A 17,923-nucleotide genomic window follows, 5' to 3' on the forward strand; every position below is an offset into this window, starting at 1 on the left:
GCTTCAAATGTAAACTCCCAACGATGGTGGGAATTTTGCTAACTCGAATCCATTAGTGAACCCTCGGTGGAAACCTATCGAATTTACGCGGGTCTAGTTCGGCGACCTGTCGAACCGCGCTTCTACACAATTATCGCTGAATTTTGTGCCTAAAAGTACGTACCCAACCACTGAGCACACACACACATAAATGCACAGCCTAGCATAACTTTTCACGCTACGCTCATCATACTTATAAGCCAATTAATCCCCAGCTGACGATCATGCCCCTAAAGTGTTGTGGCGGCGTACCATCAGAAAACCCTCCGCCCGGCTCTAACCTCAAGGATCAAGCACCGTAACGAGAATGAACGGGCTCTGCGCTCTTCCCTTGTTAGTTACGGAGTGGAACCTTGGTAGATCTGGGAGAATCGTATGGGAAGTACTGGTGGAAGCAACGGTCAAGACATTAGCCACAGTCTACATATTATTTTGGAAATATTTTTAAACCTTTTCCGAAACAAGCCAACGTTGAGAATGTAGTGAATTGAATGAAATGCAGTTGTGGAATATTTTGAAGCATGTAGTAGTGTTTTCTTTCGAGTACGGTAAAGTTTCTTTATTACACCTATCCATTATTTGTTTATACCGAGTTATAAATTATCATCAAACTCGTTTTTTCTCCTACAACTCAAGAATGTCCCTTTAATTTACAATCATTAAAGTGTACAAACAACCGTTCTATTTCTCAATGATGCATAAACAAATTTAAAATTTGATAGGTCTTCGTATCTGTTGGAATTTAATGCAATTTTGATTCTATGTTTTTATTTAACCTTTTATGGTTTCATCTACTATTAATTTTTTTCTTTTTTTGTTCATAATTACGCTGTTTTCATTGACCTTTAACTGAAACCCTTCGTTAGTTTAGGATAAAAAGATATCGTCAAAAGGCATTTGTGAGCAACTTTTTAAAATGATCTCCATCCTTTTTAGCATTATACGCGTTATGTCCAATTTATGTTATAAAATATTGCAGCAGCTTACTAATTCACTGTCCTAAACTAATATTTTACACTTCACTGCGCTTATTGTAAGCATCTTAGATGAAATAGAGTTGATGATGTTGTTGCACTAGCTTCCAACGATAATCTGCTTCCTCAATGTAAAATCGATTTAACAGCTCGTTTTGATGGAATCGTATGGTGTCAGTAATAAATAACCTTTCTAACTGCCCGTGATTGTTCCATATGAGCTTTCTGCTCGATCATGCAACAAATTAATCGCTTAAAAATGATGATTCCTTTGCTGCCGGGTATAAAGTACGGCTAAAATGTGCTTAGAAACATAGCCATAAAAAACACACAAACACACATCACATTACTTTTTCCCCCCATTCGGGAAGGCAGCGTAAGGAAGCTCCGGCGTGGAGTTCACAGACCGTTTCCGTCCATTTCTGGTGCCGCTGTCCGTTTCGAAGGTTGACGACGGATGAGTCAAGCCACCCTGGGCCACGGGTTTCGGTCGGTGAGTCGACTGTTAATTATTTGTGCGTTGCAGTGCAATTAGCATACAAGTGAAAAAAAAAATCAGAGATAAATTAAATGGAAACCACCACCACCTCGCCAATGAGGAATGCACCTTCGCGGATGCACTCGTCGACAGCCACAAACACTCGACGGTGGCGGTGTTTGTGTGGCCGAATGATCCACTTCCCGTGCGATCGAAGATCCCCCTGGGCAAACATTGGAAATCATGTCACGTACGTTAGGAAAACACGCCGGAGAATGGTTGTTGAGTGTCCTCCGAAGGACCTTCCGCTCCAGGTTGTTGCTAACGCTGCCAAGTGTTTGTCCCGGAATATTCGTCTCATCGTAGATGACTTATAAGTCATTATAATGCCATATTGTCTTTACGAAGCTTATACTCACAAAGGTAGCTCGAAATATAACACATTAACCATTTCTGGGGTCTGTATGTAAGAGCACGTCCTAATCACGGATCACGGCTTGGGTGTCAATGTTTTAGGCGCGCGCGGAAGGTTGTCCGCAATTACCACCGATTTTCCCAACTTGGCACAGGTCAATGCTTCTACCGGGCCGGGTGTCGGTTTGCTGAGGCTTCTTTGCGGAAGTACTCCCGCCAACCTTCCGTCCGGATGTGTTGTTGAGTTGTGTCCTCGCTTGCCCTCTCCGCGCCCTTTTATCCAACTTCACCTTCGTCACGTTTCGTACCGGGCACGATTGCAGTGTTGTGTGCGTGGTGTGGTTTGTGGGATGAATAAATTAGTGACCCAAAAGACTGCACGACCGGTCGGCTTTATTGCCCCTCAGCCCCTTCCACTCCCGTTGTTGGTCTCCTGCGCTCTAAATCCCATTCTCCTACCTCCCCCACGGGGTGGAAAACCACCCAGTAGCACGCGCGGATAATAGTTGATTCACCACACGGTGATTTATTGCTACGCGGAACAGTTAATCGGTTGATTATAGTAGAAGTGATTGGTTTGCGATTTTTTCTTCTTCCATCTCTCTTTTTTCTTCGCTCCCCTCGTGTTACTCGCGGGAATCGTCAATAATTTATCGTTACCAATCTAGTCCCAGTTGGTGGTTGGTGGTGATTTTTCTTCAGGCAAAGAGATGAGAAATAGGTCTGTCGGTCGGTTATCATCTTTCCGAAACTCACCAGAACACGGTGTGCGGTGCAAAAATGTGATTGCAAATTCAAACGATCAGCGGCCACTGAACGCTTACGTAAATTCGGTTGGAAAATCAAAGAAAGCCGGTTGGTATAAATACAAAGAAAAAAACTGTTTGTGGCCGTTTGAGAACGATAAACTAGGTTTGGAATGTCCCTCATTATAGCGGGCCCGTAGAAATGGGTTGAATCATCGGCCGAGACGGTCGGTTGAGTTATGAATTTTGCCAAACACGGGGTTTGATTTAGCCTACTGTGATTAATGGCATGTTTTTCTTTCACAATATTGCTGCTATTAATTCAGAATTCTTGCATACACCTACAGTAACTATCACGTTGGTTGTATGGTTTAATTTAAAATTAAATGTTAAAAATTAACATGATTACATTGAGTTTGATAATCCGGTTCTTATCTACCGTTACAATTATAGGCATTAAATTATAACCTGATCACAAGCTTTAAGTATTGCCAGCAGGTATTGACTATCACGAAAAATTCCATCCCAAAAATTCCAACCCAGAAGTAAAGTAACATAAAATGACACCGAAAGATTCCTCATCAATTTACTTTATCACTGCAGTTGACCTTCGTTCGGAAGGTGCGTATAAAACGTCCGGTAGGGCCAACTTTTTAATAAACTTTTGCCAACAAAAATCCATTGTTGTAGGCCGTTGTAGTTGTTGTTGTTGTCACCGACCGGTGGATAATCAATAAAGTTTTCCAATGCGCCAACCAGCATCAGAACACCGCCGTTCTACGCCTGGTGTGATGTTATTAGCGACGGGCGAGAGTTGTTAATTTGTTTTTGGCATAAATCAATTATGGTAAAGTTCACCTCAAGGACGACACGGAGGCGCCACAAAGAGCGCGCGCGTTCGCGCGTTTGTTTGGCGTTAAACATTTGTTGTTTGGGGCCCTACGGAACCGTTTCGGGCGAGGGAAATGGCATGGCGTGGCGTGGTGGTGGTGGTGGTGATGGTTGCTGAAGCGTCGGTCGAGTGATGAGGGCGATCTTGGCTCGGAATAGTCATCGGCAACATTGATGGCTTCGTTGGGTTAGGATCGTATGTGGAGGAACCCTCCATGATGGCATGCATACCACGACATTGGCTTTTGTGCAGCAAACTCGCAGTATGTTCGCTTGTCGTGTTGAGCGTGCAAGTTCGATGGAACCATGATGGCACTATGGGAAACGTTATTAGCCAGAATATTATTACAATTACTTATTTTCACTCAGAGATTGTTGTATTCGTCGGAATTTTTGTTTAGATTTATGTAATTTTCTCGAGTCAATTATCCTGATTTTTAAGTGGTTCGATTTGAAACTATTTAATGTATATTCTTTTGGAGTATGCTATTTTAAAGGGCTCGCTTGTATTTTTTTTACCTATCATAAAACTAGATCAAGATCTCTTTCGAATTCAGATATCTCGAAGGAAGTGACGATATATTTTTGATACACATGTTCGGCAACATTGGAATATTTCCTTTGCAGATCATCTTACTTAAAATTATATTGGTAAACTTACTGTTGAATTGATTGATGCAAATCCTCACGGAGACTTTTTCTCACTCCTTTTTCATTGTAATTCTTAACAGGGATGCCAAAAAGAGTGTATGAGTAGTAGGTGAAAGAGTTGCTAGTCACCACAGTGATTCGAATCCTTCATTAGGATTCTAAGAGTGAGTAAAGGAGGTACTAGTCGCCACAGACATTTGAATCCGTAAAAGGAATCGAATCCCAATTAGAGATTCATATCCCAACCAGGGATTCAAATATCAAAGAAGGATTCGAATTTCAATCAGGGATTTGAATCTCAAACAGCGACTCGACACCCATCTAAGTAGTTCAAAAAGTAAATATACTAGTGAGAAAATGTTTTAATGATTATTCGGATTTAGTATCTGGTTGAGATTCCAAACCCTGTTTATGATTAAATTCATTTTTTTTTATTGAAATCTCTGTGGCGACAAGTAACTCGATTACTCACCGTTGGGATTCGAATCTGCGTGGCGACTAGCAACGCTTTATTCGCTCATTCACTCTTTTTCGATTCGAATCCCTGTTAAGGAGTCAAAACATTGTGGCGACTAACAACTCATCGCAAAAGAGTAACTTAAAGGATCGAATCATCATGATAACTGTTCATATTCTGATTCAAACAGAGATGTTATTCTCATCACAAGTATACTTTGCTATGGGATTCTGACAGGTTGAAATACAACCACCGTTTTCTTGTCATGACCTTAATTCATCGAGATAATGGACCTCAAAACTAAATTTGCTGCCATAACTACACGCTGCAAGAAATCGTGATTTCGAACGAGGAATACCCTTCGAATGATTGAAGTGCGATAGATCTTTTGAGTTTGCGATTGTACACCAAACGCCTTTTTCTGCTTTTTGTCCACCTTCGTCTAATGGTGCACCGCTGTGCCTACCCTTTCGTGCGATTAACGACCCCAGGTGACCACTACCGCGCGAGAGGTACCGTAGAGAGCAGTCGGGGTGCGTACGTAATGAGCAGCTCGTCTTTTTTTCTGTGATAGTTCAAATTGTGTTGCGATTGACCGTACGGCACTTGTTCACGCGTACCGCTTCACCTTTGCATGCGCTTGACGCGGGGATGACCAGACGGGCCACAGAATAATCGTCGTCATTTTCGCATACAAATACCGGACCGTCCGGGTCTTTTCGGAGGGCTCAGCACGTGTTGAGCTTGCGTGGCTGCGTTCCTCTTGTTCACGTTCCGCACCGTTCCGACCGCGAGAACGGTGCTTGTTGGGCTTCACCGCGACGTATCCATTGTTCGCGGTCCGTCATGTCAGCCAGCGTTGCAGCTTCCACAACTCACACTCATGTGTAGGATGTGCGCAAACGACAGTAAGTACGCGAGCACACCATGCACGTACCTCGAACGTACGGGCATATGAGAATAATTGATCCACAGGTGAATTTTTATAGCCACTTCCATCATTCCGCGCCCATAAAGCAGTTGTGGCCGCGTCGAGGTTGCCAGACGCATGATGGAAATTGGTGGAAATGCGAGAAATGCCATTCGATGTGTTGTGTCGTAATAGGTGTGATCTCCACGGGGAGGAGGCTGAATCTATTTTCCATCGTGAAGGTTCACTTTTTTGCTCGCTTCCCATCGTGGCAACGTAAGGACTTACATGCATTATTGCAGAAACCTACCATGCGCCATGATTGATGGTACACCAGCGAGGGAGACCGTTAGGAAAGGATTTTTGTTTTCATTTGTTTTGTGAGTAATTAAATTTCACTGCCACGGCAGCAGCTGCTCGACGTTTTAATAAGTACGTTGGTGGACCATTAAAAAGGCAAGAGTGTTTCAAGGATTCACATATGAGGTGCTTTTATGTCATTGCAGCTGAAATGTTTATAGTTGTCGCAAAGGTTTGCTCGTCAAGAAGAGCTTGGTCGTGGAAAATTACTTGGCATCATATTTCTGATTTGTATAAACTTAAATATGAACGTTTAAAACACGTAAAGAAATGTATATTTATTTAACTTTGCAAAAGGGATACTTAATTTTTAATTAAGAGACGATCAGGGTAAAGAAGCAGACAATCATATATTATCAATATAGCTTCAAGAGTTATAAGGATTTAAACTTTTACCTTCTGCAACAGCACGGTTGTCTTACGAAGAAAGGTTTAATCAAAGATAAACATTCAAAGGACTGCTTTCATGGCAAATCCCAAATATTTACTTTAAATAATTAAACGAATATCGTTCACTAATTAACGGATGCTGCTTGCAAACATTCGATGCAGAATGAACCTCTCAAGCGTTACTTTACCGCTTACCAATACCTCCGGCCGATTTTGCCACGCCGTGCTGGCTTTACACACGTGTTATCTCTGCTTCCATGTGGAGCAGCAGACTGGTGTGAATGTGCTGAGCAAACAGTTCATTAGTCAACCGTCCCCGCCAAGTGTAGGTCAGGTAACGAAAGGAGAAGTGATTCCCCGGGTATGAGGTTACAGTATTTTACAGGATTGTAGCGCGCGCCCTTGGAAGAGTGGTCACGCAGAAATTAGATTCAAAACTTTGAAATTTCACTGGTGTATGTAAAATAATATGTATTCGTAACTAAGTAAGTAGGGTTGTAAGTCATATTTTATACGTGTACAAGCGTACACGCTACATGAATTTACTATTTTCACATTTTTTTTCACTTGTGATGCGAAGAAGTATGACGATGCGATTGAACTTTCATTTGTTGCTTGATTGACAAAGCATTTCACAACTTTTTAATAACAATAAGAATTAAATTACTTCAATAAAAAATCACAGGACTGTAGAATGGCTCCATAGATGCACGTGATCTTCTAAACGGGATCGATATCACAGCTTATGATAGACGATTACGGGCTAGATCTTTTATAGATCATGTGTATCTTTTCACCAAGCCTACGACATATTTGATTTTAATTTGATACAGATCAACTTTTGCAATCGTCTCCGGCAAATAGCATAACATAATTATTTCTGCAAAATTCATACGATCCTCTGACTTCGATGAATATTTAAACAATAAAATATCAAATGTCAAATAAACAATCAATATCTTTAGATATTTTTAAAGAATTTAATTTGTGTAGCAACCATCATCAAAGATGGTAGATCAAAAAGAACAATAATATTTGAATAATGTGGAAAACATGCGAATTGAAAACATGCCACTAACATGTTCTGTTCCCAAGTGCCATCCTAAATCCGGGCCATGCTGTACTTTTTCTTGGAATTATCGAGTGTAAAAAATAAAACAGGAATGCTGTGCCGACCCCATTGGCACCTGGTCGAAGAGGGGCTTCGGGGAGAGCGTGGCCCCATCCCGCGTCCCAACGCTCAGGGTGAATCTTTCCTCATATATTCGCTTTTGCAACCATTGACAACGACGTTCATGATTTTCCACTTTGCGCCTCCCGGGGAACGACGTACCTACCGGGAGTCAACTGCGAAGTGAAATCGTCTTTTTCGTTCACGCGGTGTTAGCCTCAGTTTGGCTCAGCCTCTAAACCTGTTTCCGGCCGATTGCTAGCACTGCTGCTGCTGCGTTGGACCGCAAGGTCGACGTGTGACGTTTCCGATGAAACGCGATGAACGGCGTCGTTTATCGAGCAATCTTCTTCCGGGACGGTGCCGCCGGTGCTGTGGGAGAAAAACTATAAACCCCCCGTCCATTGGCGTAAAGCGGATCGGTTCGATGCAGTTGCAGTTTAGTTTGCAGCAACGGTGCCTGGAGAAAACCAATCGCACCCAATCGCGCCCGGTGTAGCGTGTCGGAACGCGCTTCCGGCTTCGTTCGGCCGGGGTTGGCCTGTTGTAAGCGGAAAAGCCAACGCGTTTAACTGTGTAGTGGCGCCCTGCGACCCCGTTTGGGCTTTGCAGCCTCACCATCGGTTCCATTTGCTTCCGATAAGATGTCGCCGCCACCCCACCCGTTCCACTCACGAATGATTGCTCAAATGAAACATGCACACACATACAGACGCGCACACAATCAGCATATCTGATATCTCGTTTCCGACTTTCCGCCGGACTTTTCCGAAACGGAACTGACCCGACTGAACCTCCGGTCCGGTGAAGTGGCCAGGGTAAGTGGTCGAAGCGGGGGCTAATTTAACTCAATTGGCTGTTTATCGATTGTGGGAATACGATACCATTCGACCTCCATTCCTCCCTTCTTCCTCCCCTTTCACCCCGATTGGTAACACCTTTGCGTTCCAGCGGGGTTGGCAAAGATTGAGATCACAGTGTCACTGGGCTAATGTGTTCGTTGTGAGTGGCCGATGATGGTACCCCGGGCCACTTTTCACTATTCCTTCCAATTGCGCGTCCAACTTCGAGACAAATTGGGCGCCTCTTCGTGACGCACAGTCGGGGCTGTTTATTTGCTTAGTAGCTTTTTTATTTTGTATCCTCCACCCGCTTCCAGTCGGCGTGATCGATGGAAAACCAGCGCGGGGGGGTTGGTTTTGCTTTCATTTCCCTCGCGATCATCACGCTCTTCCGGTGGTGATAATAGCGAACTTGTTCACCTTGAAAGCGCGCGGACACGCGTGACTCGCTGATTTTTTTTTTTTGTTAACAACGAACCATTCGCACACCAGTGCATATATGTGTTGGTGTATATGTTTAGATTTTTTTTTTAGCTTTTATTACCTATTGTTCCGAGCGGATCGTTTATCGAAATAGAAATGAACTCGACTACTAAACCCGACTCGGACTTTGGTTCATGGACATTCGTTGGCGCTTGTCGGAAGCGAATGTGGCTTCGCGTCGATGGCGATCGAATCGACAAATCGACACCTGAAATATGGGCAGTTGTTTTACGACCATGTAACTGTCCGGGAATGTGCGATTGTACAGCGGTCGTTAGCTGGACATTTTCCGTCCACTTGATTACCTTATCGAGCCGCGCACTTGTATACTCCTATGCGGAACATAGGGGTATTACAAGCTTAGATTAACTTGTTTTCATATTGGTTTTTAATTTACATCGTCGAGTTGATTTTCATTTTTACCTTTGCTACAAACAGTTAGTCTAGGATAATTATTTACTCATTTTTTAACTTGTTGACCGCCAAGCGTTTTTAGCTCAAAATTTTTTAATAAAATGAGTTTATTACATTTATTAATCCGACGCGTTTTGAAGGCTAAGCAAAGACTTAGTTTTCCAAAGACTTGAACTAAATTTAAATACTGCTACAATTTTTGTGTTGCATTTTCATTGATTTATGGGACAAAACATTTTTAGAACTAATGGCAGCTGGCTATCAAAAATGATAGCCATGGCAGTCAATTTGTTAATCATACATGCAAGAAATGAACAAAATAATAAATTTCATTATTTCCTTAAAAAAAGCAAACTCGTAAAACTAAATAAAAAATGCCAGGAAACTGATAAAAGAGCATACAAATCTTCTCTCTTCAATATTTTTCCTACAATTGTAAAACCTTCGGCTCATTTGGTCGCGTATTAGTAACTAATACTAAATAGTAGTAAGGTAAAATTGCAAAACGGACAATTCAAACATTATATTTATTTTCTCAACGAAGCGAAATCTCAAATAACATTCGCCAATTTTATCATTCAATTCATAATTCTACATGTATTTTCTATAATTACATTTAATTTAAGCATCCATTAAAACAACCTAAGCCTAACTGAACCATACGGGCATGTTTTCAAGAGCGATAGAATAAATATTAGCTAACAAAAAAAAACAACAACATTTTCTAGAACTTCAACCTCTTTCACCTCCTCCCAGACTGTTTTCTCTTGTCTTTGTTTGCACTTCATGTAATCATAGTCTATCGGTTGTAGATGATACTATAATTTCAAATCTAAGTTGAAAATCATGGTTTCGTACGTGCTTGTAGAACGATGCCACCGAGATAGCCGAGATAGTCTGTTATCTCCGCGGTACTCATAACAAAAATACACATTTCGTTTTTACTCTGCTTGGACTTGGAATCCACATCGATACGATCGAGAAGCTCCGTGGAATGCCATGAGCTTGACTTAAAGTCACGTCCAATATTGACTCATAACAGTGCTGTAATGCAATACTAGTGCTCTTCTGTAGATTATTGAAAATAGTTCAAGAGAAAGGTATACAAACAGTACACGTCTAATGCATTCCTTTACGCCGAAAGAGCTGTTGCGCGCGGTGGGGTGATCTCATGTGATTGAAAAGTGAAGTACTTGACGTACAATCCGTGGTTACTTCATTGATTTGCTCTCTCCAACCGAGATCCAGCATCATCCGGACACCCCTGCCCATTTTTCCTGTGCTCTATAATGCGACAAACATTGGAGGTGTGTAATCTGGCAAACATACGCACGAGAGAAAAACCAATTCCGGACACTTTTGATTATGGGTTTGCTCGTGGTGCCGGCGGGTTTTTGCGATTCCGTATTATTCCACTGCATTGCCAAAGACGCACACAAAACACACCGCATCTCGAAAGCTTCCGGCAGTTTGTTATTATTTTGCGCCCCCCAAAAGCCTCCTCACCGTACCTTTTTCCGTTATACTTACCACGTTTCTTTTTCTTTCCCCCTTCTTTTTCTTTGCAGTTCTTTATGGCGCAAAACCGAGCACCCGATCATCATCCTGCTGCTCCGCGGTTATAGTCTCCACCGCGCCGCTCCCATTCGGGCGCCATGTCCGCGAAACGGAAACTTCCGCCTGTGGTCTGCAACAAAAACAACACTAGGAAGCAAAACACTGAGAAAATCAAATAAAACCCACGTACATGGAGCTGCGAGCGAATGAAGTTGTCTAAAAATAACACCGACGTTGGACGCCACCGACAATGAAGTGCATCTTCGACTTCGATTGTTTATCCCCGATTGCGCGTCCGGAGATCAACCACGGATCACTCCCGGAGGGTGGGAGGTACCGAGATCGGGCCTACCTGCAAATGGCAGCAAGTGCATTTGCGTCTCGACATAATTGAGTTAGGCCTGCTGCCCTTGCCTGCTACCGGTGCAGCGTGTGTCGCAAAGATGCAGAAAGCAGGGCACTACTGAAAGGGTTATGGCATCATCCGGAGGGTTCATTGTTGATTGTTTAGTTCACACGTGTTTCTGATGTTTTTGTTTTGTGCAATGAAAACGAAATAACTTTATTTTACCTCGCGCGATTGGGACATTGAGGTTTTTTTTCTTGTTGTTCAACAACAAGTGTTTTTTTTATATGTTTATATTTAATGTTTTCTCGTTTTGTACTGCAAAGAGTTTACGAAGGTTTTGAATGATTTGTCTCAAACGGGATTGTCTTACTTTTTATATTTTCTTTTTGTTTTTTTTTCCTGTTGGTATGACTTTAAATTCCAGTTTAATGTAAATATAAAATATGTTTAATATTTTATCTAGGAATAATTTTTTAAATTGTAGTTTTATCTAAGAATCGTTTTTAATATTTAAAGCTATTTCAACTTCCAATTGTGTACGATAATATTCCCTTTGTAGTAGGTCCGAAAGGAAAAGAAAATTCAGTACAAAAAAGCTCAACATTAAAATGTATAACAATGCAGGAAGCGTTTTTCATGCTCTTTGCTAAAAAAAGAACTAACGTGTCTTTGCAATTGATGTGGTAAAACTGCATAAAAGATACATGAATGTTATTGTTGCCAAAATGACTGCTTAATCCACCGCCGTCAGCACTGACCAGAGGAGTCACACTTGACGAACGTGGGACATGAGAACTTTTCCCATTTCCCGCTGCCATGCGGCCGAACGGAGTGGGGTTTTCCATCTTTACCGTTTTCTTCTGGCAATACACTTGGCAAGTGTGCAGGGCGTCCCTGTGGCGGCTTGGTTGATGAATTAATCATGCAATGTTTTGTGATCATGCTGACCAAGGGAGGTCTGTTTTTTTGTATGTGTTAGTTTTCTCTCCTTCCTTCCCTCTACGCCTGTTTTCTGCTGGCATCTCGCTTTTTCCACACAATTTAGGTCTACACTCGGCGTGGTTGTGTTGTCGCTATTGTCTGGGAAAACTTTGGTACAAAGCAACTGCCTAAAAAAGCAGCTAAATTCGTGCGCTCTAAACACTGTACCTTGGTTTTCTTGCTTTGTTGTGTTTTGGGCTTTATGCTTGGCGCCAACGAAACCCTCTGGACTGGGACTTTTCGTTGTCAACGAAACAGCACTTTCGACAATATTGAGAAACAGCTCTCTAGCCACCGTCATTTGCATCGGCGAGTCGCGCTCTTTTCTTCGCGTTTTTCCAGTCACATTACATCAGAAGATTTCATTTTCGTTTCTGTAACTGAGGTTCCATAATGCATCTCCCGTTATTGTTTTGCACTCGCAGGAATTGGTTTGCCGCTAATCGACATGATGAGTGCGTTCGAAAATGTGCATCGATCGGGTGATCGAAAGTGTCGGTAAAAATTTACTTCAACAACCTCAACTACAAAGCTAGTGAACACCTACGCGTGTGTGTGTGGGGAAGAAAAGTCCAGAAAAATTGTGTCAAATTGAATTTTAAAGTGTTCGTCAGAATTCCAAAATTATTGTTATCAAAAGTGCAGCGAAAGTGTGTGTGAGTGTGTGAGAATATTAGTGGTTTAGCAAGTGGTGTCTCGCTGTAACCTTCCCCCGGTAGAACGAGTTTATCGAGGGAATCGACCAACCAGTTCCGCCCCAGTTCCCGGTGACCTTCGAGGAGTGACAACATGAAATGGAAAAATAAGGAGCCAAAACAGTCGGTAAGTGTGTGTGTGGCGCGATGCCCAACGCCGTCGTCGTCGCTGCACTCTGCTGTTGCAGTTACGCAAGAGAAAATGAGTTATGCAAGCCCACGAAACGGCGATGCATCGGGTCGGAAAATGCATCGAAAATGCTGTGTGCTTTCCACCTGACCCGGCTAGATTCACCTTTTTTTTAAGTCGATCGATTGTTTTGATGTGGTTGGCTTGTTTTCTCTCTCTTTTGATTCCCTTCTCTCTGTTCCGGGCGCATGGTGCATCACCGTTTTGGGCCGACATTCACCTTCACCTTCAGAAAAAAAAAAAAATTGTTGATTGCTGTCATGTTGTCTCGGCGGGTTGCTTTTTATATCGCTCCCAACGTCAAAAATATTTTGTTTCGTTTTCCTACACCCCCACAACATTTTAAAACACTTTTTCTTTTTCACCTTTCACCTTGCGATCAGTGTACTTTTTAAAGGTTTGTGTGTTATGTTAACCATCGAGATTGCATCCATTTTTTTGTTTTCCAAATTTCGATAACATGATTTTTCAATTAGAAAACACGTTTGGTACTAGGGAGTCTAGCGTTCTGAGACCGATGCATTTATTTTATCTTTAATTTCGTTTTCGTTCATGCGATATGTTTATAGCCTTGCCACTTTTCAAGAACGTTTCGGACGGGCATGTTTTTTGTTTCGTTTTTTTTATCCACTGCTAAGTGCGATTCGTGTTCCTTTCATTACTACGCAGCTCGTCGCCAGAACTTGTTTCCTTTGCCTTGACATTCTCTTTTTTTCTTTTTATCTCTTATCTGTCCTACGGTTACCGGAGTTTTGAGCAGGTTTCGAATGAATATTGGATCGTTGGGACATCTTGTACTGCTTTCGAAATTACAATTTTAAACGAAATGTATATTAACTGATGAGTTAAAGTTATTTTAACTTTCAAATATATTTTTCCAAAGAAAATTGATTCAAATTCAAATATCTAGTTGATACATTTACTTTCAACATGATCGTCTAACTGGGTTAAAGATCCTATTACAATATGTTGCATAAGAATGTTTTTTATGTTTTAAGTCATCCATGCTTCTACGCTTTAATTGTTTATCTTGGACGCGTGCAGCATTTATGTTCGCTTGGTCTTTCTACTTTTGCCGCAGCAAACAATAGTCTTTCGAACAACCTTCTTTCTTGCCTGCGAATGGGACCATATAGTCTCCTCTCTTATCGTTCACTTGGCCCCGCAGCCTTGTGCGCGCCTTGCTTGTTTTGTGCCCTTTACCTACGATCAGGTGCACGTGCGCGTTCGTGTGCGCGCGCTTACGCGAAACCCATCGTCGTACCATTAAGTGATGTTTTTAGCTTCATTAAACACTCGCTTCCGAAAAACTCGCGCCTCTTTTCGCTTTCTAACCCAGCTTTGCGTAGCTCGCCGTGGAAAAACAATCTTCAGCGTCCACTGCCGTGAAGGTTTCGCGGGTGGTGGTGGTCCGGCTGGAGGACGGGTCAACACATTTGTAAAGAGCATTTTCCCGTCGAGTCCGTTTCGACTCACGTGTCGGATTGACTGCCGATATTCATTTGTTTTTGCTCGCACCGCAATGAAGCAAGTGTGTGCAGTGTTTGGATATGTTTTTGATAAGTGTTGTCGCAAAAAAAACTGTTAAAGTTTGAAACGGGAGGAAAAACGTTGCGTATGATTTAATTTCGAGTGCAACGGCTTTGAACATCATCCGACAAATGCTCACGTAGTTAAGGAAAAAAAAATCAATATTGTCGACATAATAACCATACATACATACGTTCGGAAAAAGCTCTCCAATTACATCCACGGTCCATTAAGGTAACATTTTCCAGTCTAGCACACCCGGTTGGGTCGGATTAAGCGCTTGCAAGCTCGATCGATCATGCGATTTCATCGTCCTCCGAAGCCCCCCGGACATGTGCCGAGTCGATAAACTGAAACCGAACGATAATGTTCGGATGAATTTGTAGAAAAAAGTGAAATTTCCATTCAGGTTGTTACGGTTCATCCAGCATAATGCTATCCGTTCAGTCGCCTTCTTCGACAAAAGGAAAACACCTTCCAAAAAGGGTGACTGTCCTTGGGAGAGCCATGAGTTTTCTTCCAAAACATCCCACCACTTCCTGCCGCAACGCTCCTCTTCGCCCATCGCCAACGACTTGTTGTCATGTACGCAATTTGCATCCATGTTTTCGTTTACCCCGCTTGGTTTTCCGTATCGATTTCGGATTTCCATTTCTCCACCTTAGTACCCGGCCAGCACAAAAACAATCTTGCAAGGTGTTTTCCGGGCTGAATGGGAATTTCCTATATAAAAACCGATCCCGCACGCTCCTTCCCGCGTGTGAAGTCCTCGGTGGCAAAGGAAAACCTTTCCAGTTTTCCGTTGCCACCGAAGACGATGCCATTTTCGTGCCCGTGCCGCGTGCCAGAGAAGTGTTGCAAGCCGACGTAACGACACGAACGGCAAAGGCGCAACGGATAACGTGCCGGTCCAACGTGAAGATGGTGTGGACTTCCGTCCAAGAGTGTTTTTCTATTTTTTGCTACATCATAGCATTTGGTTATCCTCCAAAGACTAGTTTGCAGAATGTAGAAACACTTTTGGCAATGGTTTGGATGTTTCTATGTTTGGAACGTTAATTGAAATATGAATCAAATTAAACGATGGACCAGGTTGAATAGTTTTACATTAATATTTGGCACGATTTCACGATGTAGTGTATTTAAAAGACATTATTTTTATTTAAAAGAATTGTGTTTATTTACAGCCGTTACCACAAAATTTGGCCTTGTAAAGCAATTGATTTTGTCACTAAGGGATCATCTTTTGAATTAATTCACCAGCTTGTGTCACTAACGCAGCTCAGTTTGTCTCTAAACCATAAGATTTTATCTGTTACCGTGAAACATTAAAATCAAAATGGTAATCAAGATTTTCCTTGATAATTGCACGTCAATAAAAATAAATATAAGTTAACTATGTTAAACTTATTTTAATAGCTGCTAAGCGTCACTTGTTTTCTTTGTTTACAATCCCTTTATATATTTTATCATTTCAGTATCAGTATCACTCTTTTGATTTGTTGAAAATTTTGCGTCATTTCTATTTTGTAAGCAGCTTTGAAAACTAATTTTAAGTAACATCAATAACTTTTATATTTCATTCATTCATTCTGAATTATCAATTTTTTAGATGCTAAAAGACAAACTCAGATGAGTTAGAGACAGAAGTTGATGCTATTTCAAAGATAGTTTGGTTTGAGGCAAAGATTAGTGGAAACGATTGTATATAATAATTCATTGCACTCATCTCCGGCTTAATTTTGCTTTCGTAGTTCCGTCACTACCCAATAAATAAAATTAATTGTGTTTATGTTTCTGTTCGTCTTAAATTGGTTTTTATTGTTCAATAAAATTACATTTCTGATGCCAAAATGTAATATTAATATCTTTTTGCTTGAGCGATGAAGGTTAGAGTAAATAAGGATGCTGAATATCGCCTTTAACCATCTGGAATCGAATTTCAACCATTGTTGTTACGGTGCATTTATTATGTAACAGTACGTATTAACATAATAATTAAAGTCAATGAGAGACCATAAAACCAGAAATCCTACGAATTTAAAAGTAATTGGTGCAAAGATGCAAATCTGCCCTACTTTGTCACCAATTAAAATACAATTTCCTTTCGACGGTGTCCTTCCATTTCGAGAGCTCCGTGTACCCGCACCTGTGCCCTGAACACTTTCGCTAATCCTTGAAGCCGTCAGCGCTTGTCAACTTCCTCTCGACAGCACAGCCCTTCGGCGAATCCTTAGAAGGTGCGCTCTGAGAGTTCCGTGTCTCAGCTTTCACTTCACGTTGCTTTCGGCTTTTCGGTGGAAGTTTCACCGTGGGCTAAAAGTTTCAACCTCCTTCGGGCAAAAGGATCGTCTCCTGGAAATGATAGTTTTCCAACTGGAGCACGTTTCCTTGCGGATTAAGGTCCACACCGGAGGGCCGACGAACAGGAGATGCAGGTTTCCTTTCCCTCGGCTGGTGCAGTTCGGTTCTCGTTGGTCGTTCCGTTCACGTACCAACAACATGTGTACGGCTGCCCGGAAGGCGGGATCGGCCTCGGCCCAGAATCGAACTGGGGAAGTAGGATAAAACTCGTGTTGCCATTCGTTGGCACGCGCTGTTCCTTCGGTCGGTTGGATAGAGCCTGTTCGGGCGGGCGGAAACACAGAAAATGAATATTCAGAGCAGCCCTAAACTGCAATATCCTATTACTACTGAGCTGTTACAAGCCGTTCCTCCTCCGGCATAAGGCGAGGTTCTCTTCCGCGTGGTTGATTCGAGGCTGGTGATCGATACGCCCGTTTTTAAGGTTCAATACAAGGAGGCCTGTCTTGGGGCTAGCCACCAACACCCCCTGCGTTATCTAATATGTGCCGACAAGGCTTATTACACACGCGCATCGTACATCGGTGGCGGAACATATGGCGATGCGAAACATCACTGACTCAATTTACTTTCCACGATGAATCTTAATTTTCGCCGTCGTGCGAATAATTAAGTTTATGCGTGTATGCTTTGGTAATTAGTTACTTGTTTGGGGAATTATGATAATTGTTGCTGGCCGGTTGGGATTTCTCCAGCAAACATAGCGTGGTTCCATATGTTATAATCATATTTACATGTACATTTCTCAGATGGCCCATATTTCCCTAAAAATAGTTTACATGGTTTGATAAGCTGCTGTATTAATTTTTGTGAAAGGCTTAAAGTTTTATGCGATACTTATAATTCATTTTCATATCATACAAATGTGGTTTACATTACACTTATATCCATTTCTTTCTATTGAATGTGAATTCTGTTGCAACTTTTGCAAGCTTAGTGCGATATTTCTTGTATTATAAAGGTAGAAAGCGATTGCGGTTTTGTTTTTGTATTAATTTTTATGTTGCTTTAGTACATCTAGTTTATAATGTTTTGTT

General features: G+C 41.9%; 1 protein-coding gene across 1 annotated transcript in view; it reads left to right on the forward strand.

The window, feature by feature from the left end:
- The first annotated feature begins 12,763 nt into the window (after window positions 1-12,763).
- LOC131282439 (sodium-dependent nutrient amino acid transporter 1) overlaps window positions 12,764-17,923 on the forward strand; it is a 41,970-nt gene continuing 36,810 nt past the window's right edge. Inside the window, exon 1 of the mRNA XM_058311909.1 lies at window positions 12,764-12,929. Coding sequence (XP_058167892.1) covers window positions 12,897-12,929 — 33 coding nt within the window. The 5' untranslated portion in view covers window positions 12,764-12,896. The remainder of the gene's footprint in view (window positions 12,930-17,923) is intronic.

Source organism: Anopheles ziemanni, chromosome 2 (genome assembly GCF_943734765.1).
Source record: "Anopheles ziemanni chromosome 2, idAnoZiCoDA_A2_x.2, whole genome shotgun sequence".
Lineage (NCBI taxonomy): Eukaryota > Metazoa > Arthropoda > Insecta > Diptera > Culicidae > Anopheles > Anopheles ziemanni.